Here is a 19,525-nt window from a genome sequence, read left to right on the forward strand (position 1 = left end):
TTAAATCAGTGTATTTATTAATATTTTCTATATCTTTACATTTGTTGTCTTCTATGCCAAGTATACGTGTATATAATATGGAAATTAATGCCATTACAGGAATGCAAAATGAAATTACATCGAAGAGAAATACACAGGCACTTATAATTACACATATATTAAAATATTTCTCTTTGCTTCAGAGCAGTACATTTCAGTAGATTTCAGGTTTAAGAATGCACTTAGAGCATTCATTTGTTTTTATGAGCCTGTGATGCCCCTGCGCTGTTATTCATGGAGTCGTCCCAGCACCATGAACTGCAAAGTTGTCAGAAATTATTTCCAGTACTGCACAGTCTCCACATGCAGAAGATGAAATGAAAGTGCTTTCTAAACTTTGCCCAGAAAACTCATAGTTTATACTCTGTTTCCATGTAAGTGCCTTATAAACGGTTAACTAGTTTTTGAATAAATCTGTCATAAATGTTTAATTGAGGGGCACTGGGTTGATTTTAATTACGGCTTATAAACATCTGTAGCGTGGGTAATTTATAATGCAATTTGTGGGTTTGCACATAGAACTCACTGCTTTAGGAACAGGCGCAAAAACAGAGAATGAAAAATTTTCTTTACTGCTTTTAGCATTAATTTCTTTCCATTCCTGGACACTGGAGCCACTTTGCAACATTTCCACTCAAATCCTGATGGCGCAACACCCTCATGATGTCTCACACAGACATTTTTATCCTCGGCAGATCAGTGAACAAAGCATTAGTTTTAAAAAGAAGATTTTTGGAAGCCAGCTGTAGCAGCCCATTCAATTACATTGCATTATTTAGGATATAATTAATATATTATTTGTAGAATATATTCTATATGCTATATAATGCCTTTTTCCTGGGCACGGGAATGTGATTGTTTGGAAGCAGCAGGAATTGTCTCTGTGTAGAGCTCCAGCAGCACACACAGGAGATTCCACAACTGATACACCACAGAACATTCATCAGTTTATTTCCTACCTGTAAATGTGCTAAACCCTCTCTGAAATTAGCACAACCAGGTCCTTCTGCAGGTGGGATGATGCTGAGTGATATCCTGAACTGCTGCTAAGATTGCTAAATTGGAATAAAAAACTTCAGTGGTGCTTTGCTGCAGCTTCTACTGCATCCTAATTCTGCGGAAGGAGGAACTGATTTATGGGCAAAATCAGAGAATGGCAGCACTTTTCCATTTTATTTAGTGCAGAACCCAGGGGTGAAGATGCTTCCAGCAAAACTCTTGATTTCCTGCCCCAGCATCCAGTAGATTCCCAACCAAGGGAGGGAATTTTGGCTCAGACTGCATCCCAGGCTCCAGAGTGAACCTGTTCCTGTAGGATACATGCCGTTGAGTTCTTTTTTATCTAGCAACACCTTCGTGTTACATTGCATGCGAAAACATCAGAATTACCGGTTTGCAACTGTCATATTTGACAAATAAATAAAATACTGCTCAGGTGATCACAGTGTTTCGTGGTGCAGGGAACTGAGAGAATGGCAGGCTCAGAAGGCACAAGTGGTTTATTTATTAAATACAAAAATTATATGGAACATTAGAGATTTTTAAATCATAGATTTTTAGGTCTGAATGCATCTAGAAGTTTCAAATAAAACTTAGTTTTAATCCATGATCACTTCAAGGACAGAAAATACCCCTGCTATTCAATAGAGAGAGATGTGAATGATTCTCTGTAAAGTCTTAATATGTACAATTAAATTGATTCTCTTTGGGGTTAATACTTATGTATATTTTAATACATATAAAAAGTTATTAACCAGGGATATCTGAAAAACTCAGAAATATGTACAGAAAAAAATATATACAGAAAATATAAACAGAAAAAGTCACACGCCTGACATATTTAGAGATTAATTAATGTTTCTTTAAGAACATCATACTCCTACCTCAATTTTTTTTTCACAGAGATATTGGCACCTGTATTTCTGTGCCTTTAACAATATAACCAACTTGCCACCAGTTTTGTGGTTTTAAAAGTCAATGCTTGCATGGATGTACGCAGCTGGATTTTTTTCTTTACATCTTTAAACTGTACTGGTATTCTGTGTGAGTGGGAAACTTATAAAAATGTGCCATCTTTTATTTCCTTTAGCAAATTACTCATTTGGTTTAATTTGTAGTTGTTCTGTGTCAACAGGTATGTTCAGAGCAAAGGAGATCAGTCAGATCTGGCTGTTCAGGCACAGAAAACACAATGTGAGAGAATCCTGAGAGAAATCTTCTGGGATTGGTGTCCACGGGTCACTTCTTAGGTGGAGTGGGAGTGACTGAAATCACAAACGTTCCCCTCTCTAAAGCAGCACATTTGGATATAAAGCCAAGCAAGCTCTCAGAGCAAGAGAGTTTGCAGTTATTTAATGCATCTTTCTGGTAATGCAATAAAAAATACAGAATAACTTCCCTTGACTTTGGGACCTGTCACAGGAATGGCTCTTTCCTCTTAGGCTTTCCAGATCTGTCACGGATCTGTGATTTAATCTACAATTTTTCCAGTTTGACACTTAATCCATAGGTACAAATCATTTTGGGTCATTTTTAGCTGTCATTGGGAGTTTGCTGAAGATAAACAAGCATAAAATGATTATAATGTAAAGATATCAAATTTGATACATTTGGGGAATTATTTTTGCTTTTTTTCTTTTCTTTTCTTTAGTGGGTCTTAGGTTTGGGTTGGGGGTTTGGAAGTCACTGGTCTTTCCAAAAGTCGAGGAATTTATGATATAGCTGTAGTGGGAAATCTGTGATCCTCAACCCTTTGTTTATATAAATATCGTGTGTAACAATTTATGGATGGTCTCATTTAACAATGAAGTGTGTGGCAGGGGCAGGGACGGACATCAGCAAACACCTCAGAGACAAAAACTCTGATTCAGTTGCTGACCTTGTTGATTACTGGGAAGATTTACAGCCCACATCCCTAGAAAGTGGGATTTCATATAAGTTACTGGGGAAACAAACAAATAAATCACAGAGGTTTAAAGTAAAATATTTCTTGCTAGATTATTTAACTGAAGTTTTTTTTGCGTGGAAGAAATCCACTCAAGCTCTCAGGGATTGTGCCCTGAAGGTTGGTATCATTTGGAATTTTCATTCTTCCATGCATTGAATCAGGGCTCCACTCAAAATTACAAAAGAACTGAGGCTGGAGGGAAACTCAGTGAGCGGGTTTGACAAAAAATGTTTACAGATTGCTTTGAACTTTGTGTTGTATTAGCATGGACATTTCCAGCACTGGAAATTGTGAGGGCAAATGCCAACAGGGAACCCAAGGCAGGACCTGTGTCTGCTCCCAAGTCGTGTTTGCCTTCCAGTTTACTTCAAACTGGGAAAGGGTGGAATGGACCAACCTGTGATGGCTCCACCCAGGGCATCCCTTGCATGGGCCAGACCCACCTTCTCCCCAAGGGACAAGATTTCATTGAAGCCCCGAGTTGAAAACTTGAATTTTGAGTGTGTTCAGGCTGAGGGTTGTGGAAAAGTAGCCAGTGGAAAAGCAGGGGTTTGAAAATTGGAAATCTCTTTCTGGGTCTCTCTTCTTAGGGCGATTTGGCACTGGCTGATGCTTGCTTTCTTTTTGCCCAAGAAGGAATATGTGCATTCATAAAGAATAAATGTATTAAATTAAAGTATAAATGTACTTGAGCAAGCCTCTGACTTAATGACATCGTATTTGCACACAGCTCCACAAATCTTTATGATCTCCAAGTACCCAATTGCTGGCAGTGATCTACTGTGACCTGTTCTGTGCTTAATTATTAATTTTCCATTAAGGAGTTCCACAGTCAATATTTAGAGGGTTTATGACGTACAGAAGTTTTTCCGTGCCCATATTTTCTTTGCAGGGACATAATGTAGCCCTTTCAGTACTAAATCAATTACACACAGAGTTAAAATATCTTGATTTGTTGTTTAAGGTCTCTTCCCAACATGATGCATCAGTTCTAAAGGAATAAAACCAGGGATATCTTGGCCTGCTTTTAATCCTTGCAGGGCTCCGCTGAGCAGGGCTCAGGTGGCAGTTCAGGCTGTAAAACTGTGCAGCACAAAGATCCCTTCAGCCCCAAGCAGTCATGAGAAGGGGAGAGAAAAGGTTCTGGAGTCTGTGGTACCAGAACAAAAGTACAGGAGAACCATTTTCTTCTAACCCTACTTTCCACACCTGGAGGAATGGGCAGAATTAATAGATAATTAAAAGCACATCTTTTAAGTGCCCTGGAGTTTTGCGTCTTCTCAGAGTTAGATTTCACACCAGAATGAACCACTTCCAAAGATGCTTTATCTCACATTTCCTAAATTTTTTATGCTAGAATGGGATGAACTTCATCCAAAATTACCCCTCCCTCTTCAGTAACTATAAAAAACCCCAAAAAGACTGGATATGTGATCCTAAAATGGTTGTAACTGAGTGAAATTAATCACACTTGCTGAACTAAGCAATTTAACTCATGACTTAATTCAGGAAAAAATATCAGGATCCCTACTGAAAATATATATCACACACCCCAAATTGTATTCCTGTTACAAAAATGGATAGTTTTGAACCCTGTGATTTATACAAGATAGTTTCAAGGCCCTGTTTTAAAATCACACAGCACACTCTTGCAGCATCTGAACCATTTCTTAAACTCAGCTATCCGTGCCTTTAAAATACAATTTAACCAAAAAAGATCATTTGAAGAAGGGCTGCAAAGATTTCTACATGCAGATACTTCAGTCTCAAGACAGGGAAGAAGGCAGGAAACAATTCCATCTTCTGTTATTCCAGATTGCTCTTAGGGAGTGAGCTGTGTGGACTTGATTTAAAGGCTGACCAGTTTGAAGTGCAGGTTTCCAGAATAGCTGATGGTGTTTATCCTTCCTCCTGTGGACTCCTTTACTGCTGAACTGGGTTTAGGAGAGTGCATGGGGGAAGAATGAATCCTTTCTAAGGGTATCTCTCCAAGACATGCCTTGTGATCCTCACCAAGGATTTGTTCCATCTTTACTTTGAGACCTTCAAATCAAATACTCCACTTCTGTTTTCAGTTTTAATAGGAATTACTGCATCTGTGATATGATTTATCCAGAAAAGTGCAATGGGCTTAATGCAATTCTCTGAATGAAGAACAGGGAGTAGTTGCCCAGTTTATTTATTGGATGCAGCAGTGGAGTCCATTATGAAATATTGCTCAGGCAGGGTGAATTTAAATAAGTTCGACGGGGCAGACACTAGGAGACCAACCAAATAATTTATCCAGGAGTTCAGCTGCGGAAGGCGGGGGGGGGAGAAAAACAAAACTCACCTAAAAAGATCCTGTATTATGATGGAAACACTTATTCCTCAGATAAAAACTCTCCGATGTTTAATAGATCAACTGGCTGGGACTTGACGATGAAATCAATACAGAGATGAAATGATCCATCAGAATTAAGTGTGTGCTCTGGTTCCTGCAGAGGAAGGTAGAAGCCATGAGAGATGATTTGCCTCCTCATTAGGACATCTGATCCTTCTTTCATTAGCACTGCTTTTGTAATATTGAAGCACCCTCGGCTTATCTGGGTTAATTTTGGATTGATGTAGGTGCTGAGATTCCCAGTGGCAGACTAGGGGTAACAGGGCTGGGTGTTCCAAGTCTATTCCCACTTTGTGATTTGAGATTAAAGCACAACCAGTTCACATTAGTTAACAGGCAAAGAGTAAAGATGAGAACGTCCCAGGTTCTGGGAATTGCTGAAGACTGTGGTGCTGTATATTCATTACCCTACACCCATGTGAAAAATTGGATACTTATGTAAATTCCTGGTAGCAAGAAGGGAAAGGGTCCAATGGAAAAGAGGCACCAAAAAAAAAAAAAAAGAAAGAGGCACAGATCATCCTTTTGTTTTGTCTTTCATTTCACATATGTTGAAGTGAGAAATTAGGGAGTTAAAAAAGGAATAAAGGCAAGGTAATGCTGTGTATACCTAACACAGACCTTCAAGGTCAATCCTGTATTCCACAGCCTGACCTAAGATAAATCTTTGCTTTAGCAGTGGCTGGGCTGGATTAGATCAACAGAAATTCTGGCCCACTGTCTCAAAAAACATTTCCAATCAGGGAAGATTGACCTTGCACTAAGAGATCTTTTCAAAACATAATATTATTACTTTTTAATCAGGAAGGATGCCAGGGTGCCTTACTTGGACATAGAAGAACAGTGCAAAGTGATTTCTGTGAAGTAATGACGTGTTTTTGATTAAAGCCCACTGAGACAGGGGAGTGTAATTGCTGCCTTTCTTATATTTGTAAGAAGTCAGTCAATTCCTTTACAAAAGCAGGTAATTTATGGAATGAGATCTTCCATCTGTGAGTGTGGCCCTGATCAAAAGATTATTGAAATCTGTGAAAATGTTCCCTTCTTAGAAAAATCTCTTCATTCTGTTGTTTTTCCAGAACAAATGCAGAACATACACACAGAGTGTAGCCAGGGCTTCTTATTACCCAGTTCTCACTGACTGTAATTTTTAGGGTTTTTTAAAAATAGGCACTTATTGTCCATACATTACGATATTCTATTTTGAGTTTTTTTCCAATTTGGAATAATTTGCTTTTGGAATGAAGGACAAATATTTTTTTCTCATTTTCATTATCAAGCATTGTTCAGTTTTAATATACTCCTGATTTAGACCTCACTGCTCCTCCCTCCCTGCCAGTGCCCCAAGTTTCTTTTCCAAAGGGCACTGGTGCTGTGAAAGGGCCGTGGGATCAGATATACCTGGGCTGTTTAGCAAGAACTGGGAAGTGCAGTTTGGTCTCCAAATCCAGAGTTTTTCCGGGCTTGAAGGATGTGAAGTGGGTTCCCAGTGATCAGCAGTGTTTTGTTTAATAAGAGCTAAGAGAAGGGTCTGTACTTGGTTCTCCTGCCATTCCTGTAAATACTCAGAATTCTAATTCTGCTTGGCAGGCCTGGATGGAGACAAGATGAAGGTGGCTTTGAAGTGAAAGATGGTCAGTTCTCTCCCAGAAGTTCAGAATGCAAATAATTGTCAATCCTTTTTTAACTAACCTAAGTGAAGTCTCTGAAACCTCTATTTGCTTTTCTACATTTATCTTGATTAAGAATGCCACCCTGCTTACAGATTGGGAGAAACTGGATATTAGCTTCTTTCTTGGGGGAGAAAGTTAAATGATTAATCTAATTTTTTCCTGGTTTATTTTTTGTCATGAAGTTTAGGGGAAGCTTTCTACCACATTCAAGAGGTAATTTCTCACGGGTATTTCTGGATATGAAATTTACATCAGGCCTGATTTATTTGTAGGACTTTAAAAATTGCTGTCTGTTAACAATTTGCATTGCTCTGACCACAACTCTACCACCCAGATAAAGAGGAAAGGGTAAAGAACTGGAGACTGTTAAGGAAAAGGTAAAGTAAAGCTAAAAGAAAACATTTGGATTATAAAATAGAAATAAGTGCAGAATGTATATTTTTAGTAAGCTCTCTGCTTGCCCTTGACTATAAAGTTTGCATCTGCATTTAAACAGCTTGCATACGCCTGAAATCAAATTTGAATGATTGCAGGCAATTCCAATTTTCCATGGGACCTGAGAAAGCAGCACGGTGCCTCAGGTGGATTGTGAGCATCTCTGACAAACAGCTTCAGCTGCCAGGCAGTTCAGGCCAAGGGCTCAGAGTCTGAGCAGGGCACTTTGGGCAGGAGGTGTCAGGTTGTGGCCTTTTTACCTCTGGTAAAAAGGTTTTATAAAGTTTTATATATGGTTTTATAAAGGCAGAGGGAAGAGCTCAGCACCCTCCACCTCCCCTGGTGCAGCTGGAGTTCAGCTGGCATTGACCAAACTCCTCGTGGGATTTGGGCTGCACTGGTGTCCAGATGCACTCGTGGGGATAAGTTCCACAGGCATTCCGGAAGTTTCTGCCCCTGACCTTTCAGCAAAGAAGCCAATATTGCTTGTCTGTCTTTTTTTTGAAAACGGTCCTGCCTTGTTTTCAGGGGGTTGATTTTAATGATGTCAAAATGTCTCATCTAGTCTCTATTTGTTGTGATTTTCCTGATTGATTCCTAGTGCTAGCCAAACTCCATAGAGAATGTGGGCCCTTTGTGTTTTTTGTGCCTGGGGCTGAATCTTGCTCTTTGTGTGTTGAATAGATATTCTTCCTCTCATAAATCACTGCTCTGTCATGTCCGCCTGCTGCGAGATGTTCAATGCATATCATCATTTACATTAAACCATTTACTTCAAGGGAATGTGTTATATTGCCTTATGAATTATGTGATCTGACATATAAGATTATGTTATGAATTGGCACTTAGAATATTAGAACAGTGGGACGTTTTATAGCTTGTGGTCATGAGCCAAGAAGTAATTCATGCTTTTTCTTACTAAACTTTGCTGGTCAAAAGGGAAACAGGCATGAGAGTGCGACATTTTTACTTAGGGAGAATCCTGGTTAAGAAAAAAATCTTTGGTGATTTGCTTAAACCTGCAGCCTGTTTATATCTGGAGGAAGAATAGTGGGGATTTTTTTCAGCTGCATCTCCATTGTCCTAAGTCCTCTTTTAGTAAATTTGCAATTCCCAGTCCATCTGGAGAGACTGTAAATGAACAAGTGTGAAGGATTCCCCTTACCTGGGCAAGGGAGGATGGTTTGCTGCAGGGGGAACAGTGATGATTAGAGCTGAGGGAACTGTTGAGGGGAAGGCAGAGCTATGGTAGGTCTGTTTGTGTGATCCCTCTAAAAGACGTCCTCTTATCTATTCAGGGGATGAATTTTTGGGCAGTGCCAGATAGGAAATTAGACGTCATTGATTTTACTCCTCATACAAATACCTGTTTCGTGCTATCTGTAGGTCTATTAGGCAAAAATCTTCATGTATATGTTTTTAATTGTTTTTTTCCTTTGTGTGTGTGGGAAGATGCACAGAGTCTAAAATGTGGGTTATCTTGTTTGGGGATCATGAGATTTGTACAACACAAAATCTGTGAAGGGGATCTTGGTGTTCTGAAAGAATAAATTGCATTCTTCACAGTTTCTTGTATCTGCACAAAATAGAGATAAATTTCAGTATGAATATGCTACCACAAAATGTCATTACCTGGTGTGTGCACAGACAATAAACACAATTTGAGAATCCTTGGTGGGGCTAACAATTTCCCATGTTTTCACCACACAATTTTACCCTTAAGAAGGAAACATCCCCAGCACTGCAGACAAAATACAACACACCAAAGTGAGATCCATGTCACATAATTCCAGCTAATGCAAATTCCCTCACTGACATTTCATAGATCAATGTCTGGCCTGGAGCAGAGAATACCTCAAAGCTCTTCACAAAGTTCCCGCAGCGTGACAGTGGCTGCAGCGTGGCTGGGGACAGGGCTGTGTATAAGTCATGTCCCAAACATCCCAGGAGTGAATAATTCATTCTGCCAAAACAACTGCGCTGCTCATGGGGAAAAAAGGTTAAATACCAGTATTGCTAAAGGTTGACCTGCCCATACATCTTCTCTGTTCTGTCATAACATTCAGCTGGGAATGCCCCATTATTTCTTACTCAATTTATATGCTTCTGACTGCATTAGCTCTCTATAGATAGTAACAGCTCTTGTCAGTTCTTCATCTCTATTTAATATTACTGAAGTTTCTTTTGTGCACTGGGAGAAGTTTGTTTGTTATTCATGCCACAGCTGACAGTTCACCAGTTCACCCTTCCAGCCCTGCTGGCTGCAGTACAGTGGCACTCCCAGAGTTCTGCTCAGTGATACCACCTAATTTAGAGCTTAAAAGAACCTGCCAGACATCTAAATAGAGAATGTGAGGAAGCCCTAAAGGCTAGAAAATTATTGCCCTATACAAATATAAAATATGCTCAAAGCCTGAACTCAATAATTCTTACTAAATGTCTTTATTGAGCAGGGCCTTCAAGTTTTTAATGATACACATAATTGCAATTCTAATGCCCTTGACTGGAACCATAATAGACCTTTCTTCTTATATTTGTTTTGCTCCCCTGGGGCCTTTTGTCTAGAAGCACAAAATGATAATCAAACATGTAATTAGTTATGATGAGAACATAGTCAGGAGGGCTTTCTGCTTAGTTCCAATTTCTGAAAGTTGGGCTCTAGAGATACAGGTAACCCTCTTGATTTCTTCCTTCCTCATCCCATTTTTCACTCTTTGTCCTCCTTCTTGGGTTAAAATAGCTGTACTTTTGGAAAATACACCATTGTACAACAGAATGTTGTCGTGTACGGAGACACAGCTGAACTTGTGGAGAAGGTGGAACCACAACTCTTCAGTGCAGTTGTGTTAGTTAAGAGAAGAAGCCTTTTTTGTAACACATGTAGAAAACATTGAATGTACTGAACATACAGTGGAGAACCACAGAAAGAGTGAAAATCAGCTGAGATAACTCCATGGGCAAAAATTTTTGAGCTCTGTAGCTCTCATAAAGTTAAAATTTTCCAGGAAAAGGAAAGGAAAAGGAAAGGAAAAGGAAAGGAAAAGGAAAGGGTCAGACAGGTTGTTAAGAGGTTATTAACTAAATGCTAAAGAGATTTTCCCTAGAAACCGTCTCTTCCAATCACTCCCAAACTGTGCATGTGTTGTATTTTACCTCTTGGTGCCTAAGGGGAGATTTTGCCAATATTTTCAAATAACCAGCACTGACAGCTACAGCCTCTGGAGCAATGGGAGTGGGATCAGTGCCTGACCAACGAGGAGCTCTGGGAGGTGCAATGGGAGGTTCTGACTGATTCTGGGAATTCTGAGGGATTCTGCCCAGAAAGTGTGACAAATAAACCCTGAATATTGACACACACCAAGACACAACTGCAGCTTTCCTGGGAGAGTTTCCTCCACGGATGTCTGTGCGTCATCAGCACAATGAAGAAGATGCTGATTTTGCAGACATTCCTTCCCCAGCCTGATAAGTTTATATGTATTGTTTAACATGATAATGCAGCAAGCTGTTGTGTGGTTTCAAAGCCAGCTGCATTTGATTGATGCCAGGAATGGAAGTTTTTGTAAAATGACACTGAATTAGATGTAGTCAGTTTATGGGCCTGGGGAAATGAATCTTTTATGAAGAGTAAAAGTTTATGATGAAGGAGAAATACTGAGGAAGTGCACGTCTTGAATGAAGCTCTTTTGGACTGGGTGTCTGTTGCAGAGCCTTTCAAAACATACATTTGGGCCACTGTACTTTTAAGAAGGAGATCTCTGTATAAACATTATCCTTTGTGGTGGTACAATCCCAATTTATTTGTGTTCTCTCTGTGGACACCTCAATTAGGACAGGGAATTCCCTTCCTGGGAATGTAGCTATTAGACTTCTCCAAAGTGTTCCAGGTGTATGTTTTAACTGCTGGATTAAAACTCTTGTGATTTTTGAGGCATCAGCCACAAGTATGAAGCACATAGGGGTGAAGTTTTCTGTATTGATTCCCAAACAAAAACCAGACACAACCTGTGCTAATACATAACAACATCTAAAGACAGCCCCACATTTTATATGCATTTTTACACATAATGAGAACTTGTGAGAATAGAATAACTTTAAAATTAGGTTTAAATGCCTCTTTGATGGCAGCCAGAAGCCAATACCACAAAACTTCTGAGAGAAGAAGCATAAAAAAAAGATGCATCAAATTCTCTCCAGCTTTCCTCCTGGAGCTGGCATCTCTATGCAAAATGAATGTAAAATTCTGCTCCTCTGAGTAGCTGGAATTCTTATCTCTATGCACCAAAGGAATGATTGCAGGGAACAAGATAATGTCTAGAGAGTTGAAAGGTTAAAGAACTGCAGCTGGCAAATCAGAATCAGATTCAGCCATTGTGTCAAGCCAGTTCTATGCCAGAGTAACGAAAGATTAGGGGATTTAAATCAGATCTTAAAATTTACATGTGCCTTTCACTGTTTTACCATCAGAAATATTTCAGTAGGACAACTGTATAAATGGGATTTCTACTTTAATATATATTGTAATAAGTTTCTAAATCTCTGCTGAACATCAACTCTTCTCATAGATTAATAATAATAACATCTGTGTATTCATTCAAAATGTTGTCTGCTGTACTTGAGTATGGCATCTTATTAAAGTGCATTCTTCAGGAGACCATTGTGTGCTGAAACCTATTTAATTTCACATGAACTTGGGCACTCTTTAAGATCCCTTGAAGATTTGCCCTAGCCCTTATTTATTTCACTGAAACCTTGTGATTGGGAGACCCTTGTGAAACATGTTATCTAACACTGATAGAAAAAAATCTTCTCAAAAATGTGACAAATTTCCAAAACCAGCACATTGTGCTGTACTTGTGAGAAGAGGGTGAATCTTAATTCTTAAAAAAAAGAAAGCAGTCATTTTCTCCCTTTTCGTCTGAATCAGTCTCACACAAAATAGCTGAAAATATCAGGGCTGGGATCATCTTGTAACCCTGGAAAACATGGCATGGTATCCAGTGGTAAGCTTCTTTTTGAGCTGTCTGACCTTTAATCACTGCTGAATAAAACCAACATGCTGTCAGGTCTCTGTTATTTTTCTCAAGGGGGTAACTCTGCCCAAAGCAGCGATGAAATAAAACCTTTGAGAGCTTATAGTCAAGGCCACTACAAGAAGAGGCAACACTTTGTACTCTGGGAGCTACAACAAAAGGGGACCCAAAAAAAAAAAAAAAAAAAAAAAAAGAAAATATGTACCTGAACAAGCCAGTTGAGTTTGTTTAACAGTGAGCTGGCAGTTGTTATATCAGTCTATACATGAGACAGGGTTTGTTTTTATTTTTACCCCAATATTTCATTTTTATTTGATTTTTTAAATCCAAGACCTTCAGAAAGAAAATAAACTCACTGTACACGAATGACACATATTTCTGTTATTGAAGCACTTACAATCTAATGTCTCAGGCCTTGTCTGTATCAGGTTTTAACCTCTTGTATTCATTTTGCCACAGAAGTCTCTGTGAGAACTGAAAACAGACCCTATGGTCTTACAGATCGATGAAGAAATGAAAATACTCTGTTTAAAATGTTGTTTTAATGTGTGTTTAAATGTTCATACTGTGTTGATCATGACAGTTTAAAATAATACTTGCCCACTCTGTGGAGAAAAAGAAAGGGTGAGTTCCCACAGAGGAGTTGATCTGCAACAAAGAATTATGACTCACTCTGACACTCTGATTCACACATGAGATAATGGTGTCAGTGCAAAGTTACTTCAATGGAAGTGGTGTAGATCATGGAATCTGATAAATTTCTTCAGCTGGGATTTTTAGGCCAAAGACCGGATCCCTTCCTAGATTCCTTACTTTATAGTTTGCTAATATCTCACACTGATCTGTTACTTGACATTGATTCACTATTGAAATGAATTTCTTGATTTGATCATGGCTTTGTTGTTATTTGGTAGAATCTCATTCTGCCTTCAGCTCAGTATTACCAGAAATATTTAATCTTGCTGTGGCCATATATTGTTTAGTTAGGTTGCTTTACAAACAAATGCTTACCTTTGCAATTGTAGATAAACTGATGAAGAAATCATGGCTTTGTTGTCATTTGGTAGAATCTCATTCTACCTTCAGCTCAGTAGAAATATTTAATCTTGCTGTGGCCATATATTGTTTAGTTAGGTTGCTTTACAAACTAATGCTTACTTTTGCAATTACAGATAAACTGATAAAGAAATCATTTTTGGAAGGACATTGGGGCAATGGACATGGGGGTCTTATTGATGTTCATAAAAACGAGGTCATAGATTTGTACAAATTGATATTAGAACAATCTAGGCTTTAATAATTACAACATTTCTTATTGACGGAAATGACATCCAATGCATTTTGAACTGCAACACTTCACCATGCAAATAGAGACCTTCCTGTTATTTCTGTAGTGTTGTTTTCATTGTAGCCATCTGCGGACTTTCCGCCTGCAGAATTTAAAGTGGGAGAGATACACCTGTAGTTCATGAAGTGAAATGCAATTACTGTGAATGGCTTCAAAGCACAGAGAGACAGGGAATTTGTGTTAGAGCACAGGAACCTTCAGTTGGCCGAGTAACCAGTAAAGATAATACGAACACAAGCACAAATATCAAGTGGAGCTACTCAGTGGTGTTGATGAGATATTCACAGATTAAACCCCCCGGCTGTCCAGACGGCCCATTTTGGGAGGGTTTTTTTGCTCAGTGCCTGCTGTGTGTGCTCTTTCCCCAGGAACCACCGTGATGCGCATGGCCGCGTTCGACGCCGACGACGCCAGCACGGACAACGCCCTGCTGCGCTACAACATCCTGAAGCAGACCCCCACCAAACCCTCCCCAAACATGTTCTACATCGACCCAGAGAAGGGAGACATTGTCACTGTGGTGTCCCCAGCGCTGCTGGACAGGGAGGTAAGCCAGCACTTTCCTATCTCCTATTTCCAGTCTCACGTTTTAATGGTCGTGCCTCTGATCTTCTTCTGGGGCGTGAGGAGACGTTCAGAGTGTTGTCGTGTGGGGATTCAGATGATGATTTTGGGGGGAGTCTTTTAAGCGTTTTGTTTATTTCTTACTTGGACCTAAGAAGTTCTAAGCTCTGGTCAGTGTTTATAAATCTGGTAGTTCGTGATTTCTGTGCAAGACTGTGGGAAGAAATGGGTTTGTAGAGGATTCTCAAAGCCTGACAGAACGCTCACAAAGTCTTGTGCATCTGTGTGCAAACTCTGAGATAAAGTGTGCTGACTTGGAAAGGCCATGGAATAAGACAGACATTGTTGAGAGAGAAATGGACCTAGAAACAAGTTTCAAATAATGACCTTGCAAATAGACCAGATACTTTGGAGAAATAGAACTATGAAAGGTGCATTGTAGTAGGACCCACACCCATATTTTTAGATTATTGGTTTAAAAGCATTAGCAGCATTGTGTGGCAAAAGCTGGTAGGCCAAAAACCGCTTATAATTGTAATTAGGAAATGGTTTGGCTTCTGATTTTGATGGTGTGAATTGTAACATCTGTACTGTCTCACCCTTCTCATGAGACTGAAAATGGAATAAAAGTCTTTAAAACACCTCCGAGTTACCCCATCTCTGGGTCAGAAAAAGGGTTTATCTGGCATGAGACACTTAGTGTTGTGTGGTGAGAAGGAAGATTTTAAGATTAAGTGGAATTCAACTTAAAGTTAGTAAGTGACACCCAGAGCTAATTGTGCTTAGAGCTCACTCTTAGATTATTAGTTTTGTGCTCCATATCTTTCCTAGAGTACTTTTACGAGTGGACTTAATGAACTAATTAACTTGGTACCCCATAGCCAAGAAAAAGAAAATACAAAAAGGGGCAGGAAAGGAACAGGTAATCCTCACGTGGCTTTAAGGTGAATTGCCATAGCAAAATCTATGCTTCTAACAGATCATTAACGTTATGAGAGCATAAATTGATGGCAAAGAAAGCTTAGGTATGATCATTTAATGTTCAGAAGATAATAAAGTGGAGGCAATCTGTTAATCCAAAGGTTTAGATACCAGAATATATAAAATCTTGGCATGAAAAAGAGTTACTGTAAATCACAGTTTCCATTGATGAAGTGGCCTTGAGCACTCTTAGATTCTTGGAGACATCCAAATTCTGTTCTTGCAGGATGTTTCAGGCGTGTGCTGAGTCACTGAGCTTGTCTGCTAAGCTGATTAGACTCAGGCCTGTCCAATGTTCTCAATATTCAGCACATTATTTTTCATTTTACCAGGTAAAAATGCTGCCCATACACTTCCCTTTCTAGGTGGGTAGATTTTTCTACAGGCTTTTCCAACAGCAAGCATCTCATGGGTAAATCAGGCAGATACCAGGCACACAGTGCTGTGAAACTAAGGGTGAAACTAAGGTCTGGGCCTGTAGGTCTGTGTTTTTAAGTTTAAAGAGATTCTAATTTTATTCCTATTTGGGTGGCTGGCCACAGAATTGTGCCCAAGTTAATGTTTATAAAATCACTACCCTTTCTCCTCTCAAGTTTCCCTTCCAAATTCATTGTTTCAGTTCAAGAGATTTTTACTGTTTTCTGAAGACGGTTTTAGGTATTTTTATTCCTCATAGATAACCATTCCCCAGATTAAACCAATTTACTCAAAATTAGAAAATCAATGGAAGGGAATGAACATGGCTTCTTTTCTCAGTGCCTTCCACAGGTCACTGGTGATTCATGAAATAATGATGCTGTCTCCATGCAAGAGCCCTGGCCTCAGCTGAATGGCTGCTATGGCTGGGTAGTACATCCTGTGAGCAGAATTCCTCATGATTTTTAACAATAATCAATTCCACAGCTTTACTTTGAAGGTGACGTGACAAGTTGTGATCTGTTGAAATTCCGGAGGAATTTTTGTTGTTCCAGATCTGAGTGGTTCACAAGCCAAAGCGTAGGGCTGTGTACCATTTTAACTCTAAAATTACGGATTATCTGCAGTTAAAATCCAGTCTCACATTGTCTTGTTAGGGAAAGGCTTGAAGAAAAGGATATTTTCTGGTTTTTCATGTCTGTCATCTTTGTGGGTTCAGCCTCTTCCCCTTCCTGCCCATAAATCTTGAGCAGAAACTGGTGGTCAGGCCTCCTTTTTCAGATCTGTGGAGCTGCCATTCACGGCTGAAGATGTGTAACTTCTATTTTTAACCATAATTGCAGCTTTTAGACAAGCTGCCTAATGATTTTCTGCTGAAAAAAAAAATCTGCATACCACTTTAATATTGATGTTATATAAATAACTCATGTATTTCTGTGTGGCTCGTGAGATTGAATTATTATTAAAAATTGTCTGTGTGAGGTGGGGACAGAGGGGAGTAAAATGTGGAGGACAAAATGTCTGAGTAGTTTAGGAGGAAGAAACGTCTGAGTGGATTCCTGATTGGGGAATAAGGTGTCCACACCTCACCAGGATTCGATTAGTGTTTTTTTGGAAAGATGCTGAGCTGGAGGGGGTACCATGTGCCATTCCTCTGCAGAATAACTGCAGGTATTAATGCCTGATTGTTGGGAACCTGGGAAAACGTTAAATGTTTTGGCTACTTGGCACAATCCTGCATGAAAGGTGTTGTAGAAACGCGGAACGAAGGAGTGTTCTTTCCCTGAAAGCCTTGCTAGGAGGACACAAACTGGAAATTGAGGACAAAATCCTCATGAAGGAGAATTTGTGAGACAGGAATGGTTTTATCTCAGTAATTCTCATCTTGCTTTTCTTGGCATCTCAGGGGACAATGTGCTAGGAATTGCCTGGGTGTGTGATGGGGCAGGGATGGGTGATGGGGTTACTTTGGAGCTGTTTCCATAATACAGGATCACCCACACAAATCCCTTCTGTCCTGTGTGCACAAAAAGGGTTTGCAGGAACCCCCCAGGCTCCATCCAGCAGCACTCTGAGGGAGCTCTTCCTGCCTCCAAGGAAACAGCACACTGCAGGGTTTGTATTTACACACCAGCAGACTTTTATTTATAATTTTTTTTAGATTCAAAATAGTTTCCAAAAGTGCATGATCCTGGGGGTTTAAAGCAAAACTCAGGTAATTTCTCAAAGAACATCCATTTTCATTTTCAGAAGGCAGGTAAGGACACATTTTTGAAGATTAATGTGGGCTGTTTTGGGGGTTTTTTTCCCTTGTGGGAGTTAGGCATCCTTGAATGTGTCAGTAATAAAGATTGAAGAGTGTTAGGGGGCAAATTATACCTCCAGGTATCCGTTGGAGAATACATTTTGATTCATAAATTCAGAGGAGAAGGATGCCCTCCATCAAAGTATACGGTCTAAATGACACAAAATAGAGCACAACAGGGAAAGGGAGTGAAAAAGCAAGAAAAACAGGGGGAGGGGAAGAAGTTGGAAAGAAACCTTGAGGAAACGTCCTAAATTTCAGGGATGGAGACTCCAACTCAAAGTGACACTTCCCTGCAGTGAGAGGAAATAATGTTCCTCATGTGCATAAGTGAAGAAAACACTTGTGGTCTTGCAGAATTAACTCTGAAATTTCCTTTATGGGTCAGGAATTGGGTTTTCCGCTTGTCCGCAATGCCGTTTTCACTGTTAAAGACCCTTCTGCTCTATAGGAAAGGAGCTGTGATTTGGATAAACTTCACGACTAAAGTACTAAAAGAAAGCTGTCACCACAGTTGCTTAAGTGAAATATTTACTTCTCACAGTTTGAGAAGTAACCTGCTTTTGATAGGAACTGCTGTGCTTAATTTGAGTTGTAGTTAACAAATGGTTTGAGCTGTCTGCTGCACACTGATCTGTATGCTGACACATGTGTTTTTAAACACCTCAAGGAAACCAGTTCAGGTGTTCTGTGGTTGTGAGAGACCCTGGGCTAGACTGGGGAGAGTGAAATGTGTGTTCTGCTCACACTGGTGGCAGAACAAGCTCAGGAAGCAGCTGCTGTGTTCTGTGACCATTTGAACCGATCTTGGGGCATCAATCTGCTGTGGTTTGGATCACGAATGCTTTTTTCCTCTCTTTATGACTTGGGGAAATGGAGCTGAAAGCCTTTTGCCATAAGCTGAGAGGAACCTGGGGTTATATCAACCCAGAGTGCTGGTGTTGGCATGAGCTGCTGACAATAACAGAGGTGGTTTGGGGTCCGGAGCATCTCCCTGATGAGGGAAGGCTGCGGGAGCTGGGCCTGGTTACTCTGCAGAAGGGAAGGCCGAGAGGGGATCCCATCAATCCTTACAAATATTTCCAAGGTGGGTGCCAAGAGAATGGTCCCAGACTCTTTGTGGTGCAGCTGCAGGACAAGGAGCAACGGCCATAAATTAAACCACAACAAGTTCCACCTCAGCATGAGGAAGAACTTTTCCTGGAGGGAGCAGAGCGTGAGAACAGCTGGCCAGGGAGGGCGTGGAGACATCCCAACCCCACCTGGACGCTTTTCCTGCCTTAGCTGGGGCTTGGACCGGACAATGTCCAGACGTCCCAACCCTATTTTGTAACTCTGCAGCAGTCAGCTGAACCTCCCTCTTAACCAAAGGCTCTGGGATTTAAACCACAACCAGAGCAAAAATCAGAGTTTAGTTTAGTTTCAGTGCCTCTCCTGGCTGTGAGTGATGCATGGCTCTACAGTGGGTGGCAATTGTTCAAGTCAGCAGCAGCCCCCTGATCCATATTCAGCAGCCCAGCGCTGGCGTGGAGCAGAGACAGAAATGTTCTTTACAGCACGAACCAGCTCTGCTGGCAGGAATAAATCACAGCACTCAGGTTCAGAGGGCTCAACTTCTCTGAATGGGAAATAGAAAAATCTCGTCCACTTCTGCACATGGACACCACCCTTTTTATTCATATTTTCCGTTTTGGAGATAGGTGTCTTAAGCAGTCAATATACTTATTACCTACTCGATCTAAATGCAAATGCTGAACCAACAGTGCACTCTCATTTTTAATGAAAAGATATTAATCTTTTCAGCAAATGCATTCCACATTTGATCTTCGTATTAACCTCTAAAATATTCATATTTACAGCAATTGTGGGAAAACATATACCTTGGAGCATATCGGCTCTGA

The 19,525-nt window shown here is 40.1% G+C and overlaps 1 protein-coding gene across 2 annotated transcripts in view; it reads left to right on the forward strand.

The window, feature by feature from the left end:
* CDH13 (cadherin 13) overlaps window positions 1-19,525 on the forward strand; it is a 442,394-nt gene that overhangs the window by 291,753 nt on the left and 131,116 nt on the right. For both annotated transcript variants that reach the window (XM_066194692.1, XM_066194693.1), the window contains exon 7: window positions 14,227-14,405. In XM_066194692.1, the coding sequence (XP_066050789.1) occupies window positions 14,227-14,405 (179 nt within the window). The remainder of the gene's footprint in view (window positions 1-14,226; window positions 14,406-19,525) is intronic.

Source organism: Chamaea fasciata, unplaced genomic scaffold (genome assembly GCF_029207755.1).
Source record: "Chamaea fasciata isolate MVZ Bird 193981 ecotype frontalis unplaced genomic scaffold, bChaFas1.0.hap1 SCAF_12, whole genome shotgun sequence".
Classification (NCBI taxonomy): domain Eukaryota; kingdom Metazoa; phylum Chordata; class Aves; order Passeriformes; family Sylviidae; genus Chamaea; species Chamaea fasciata.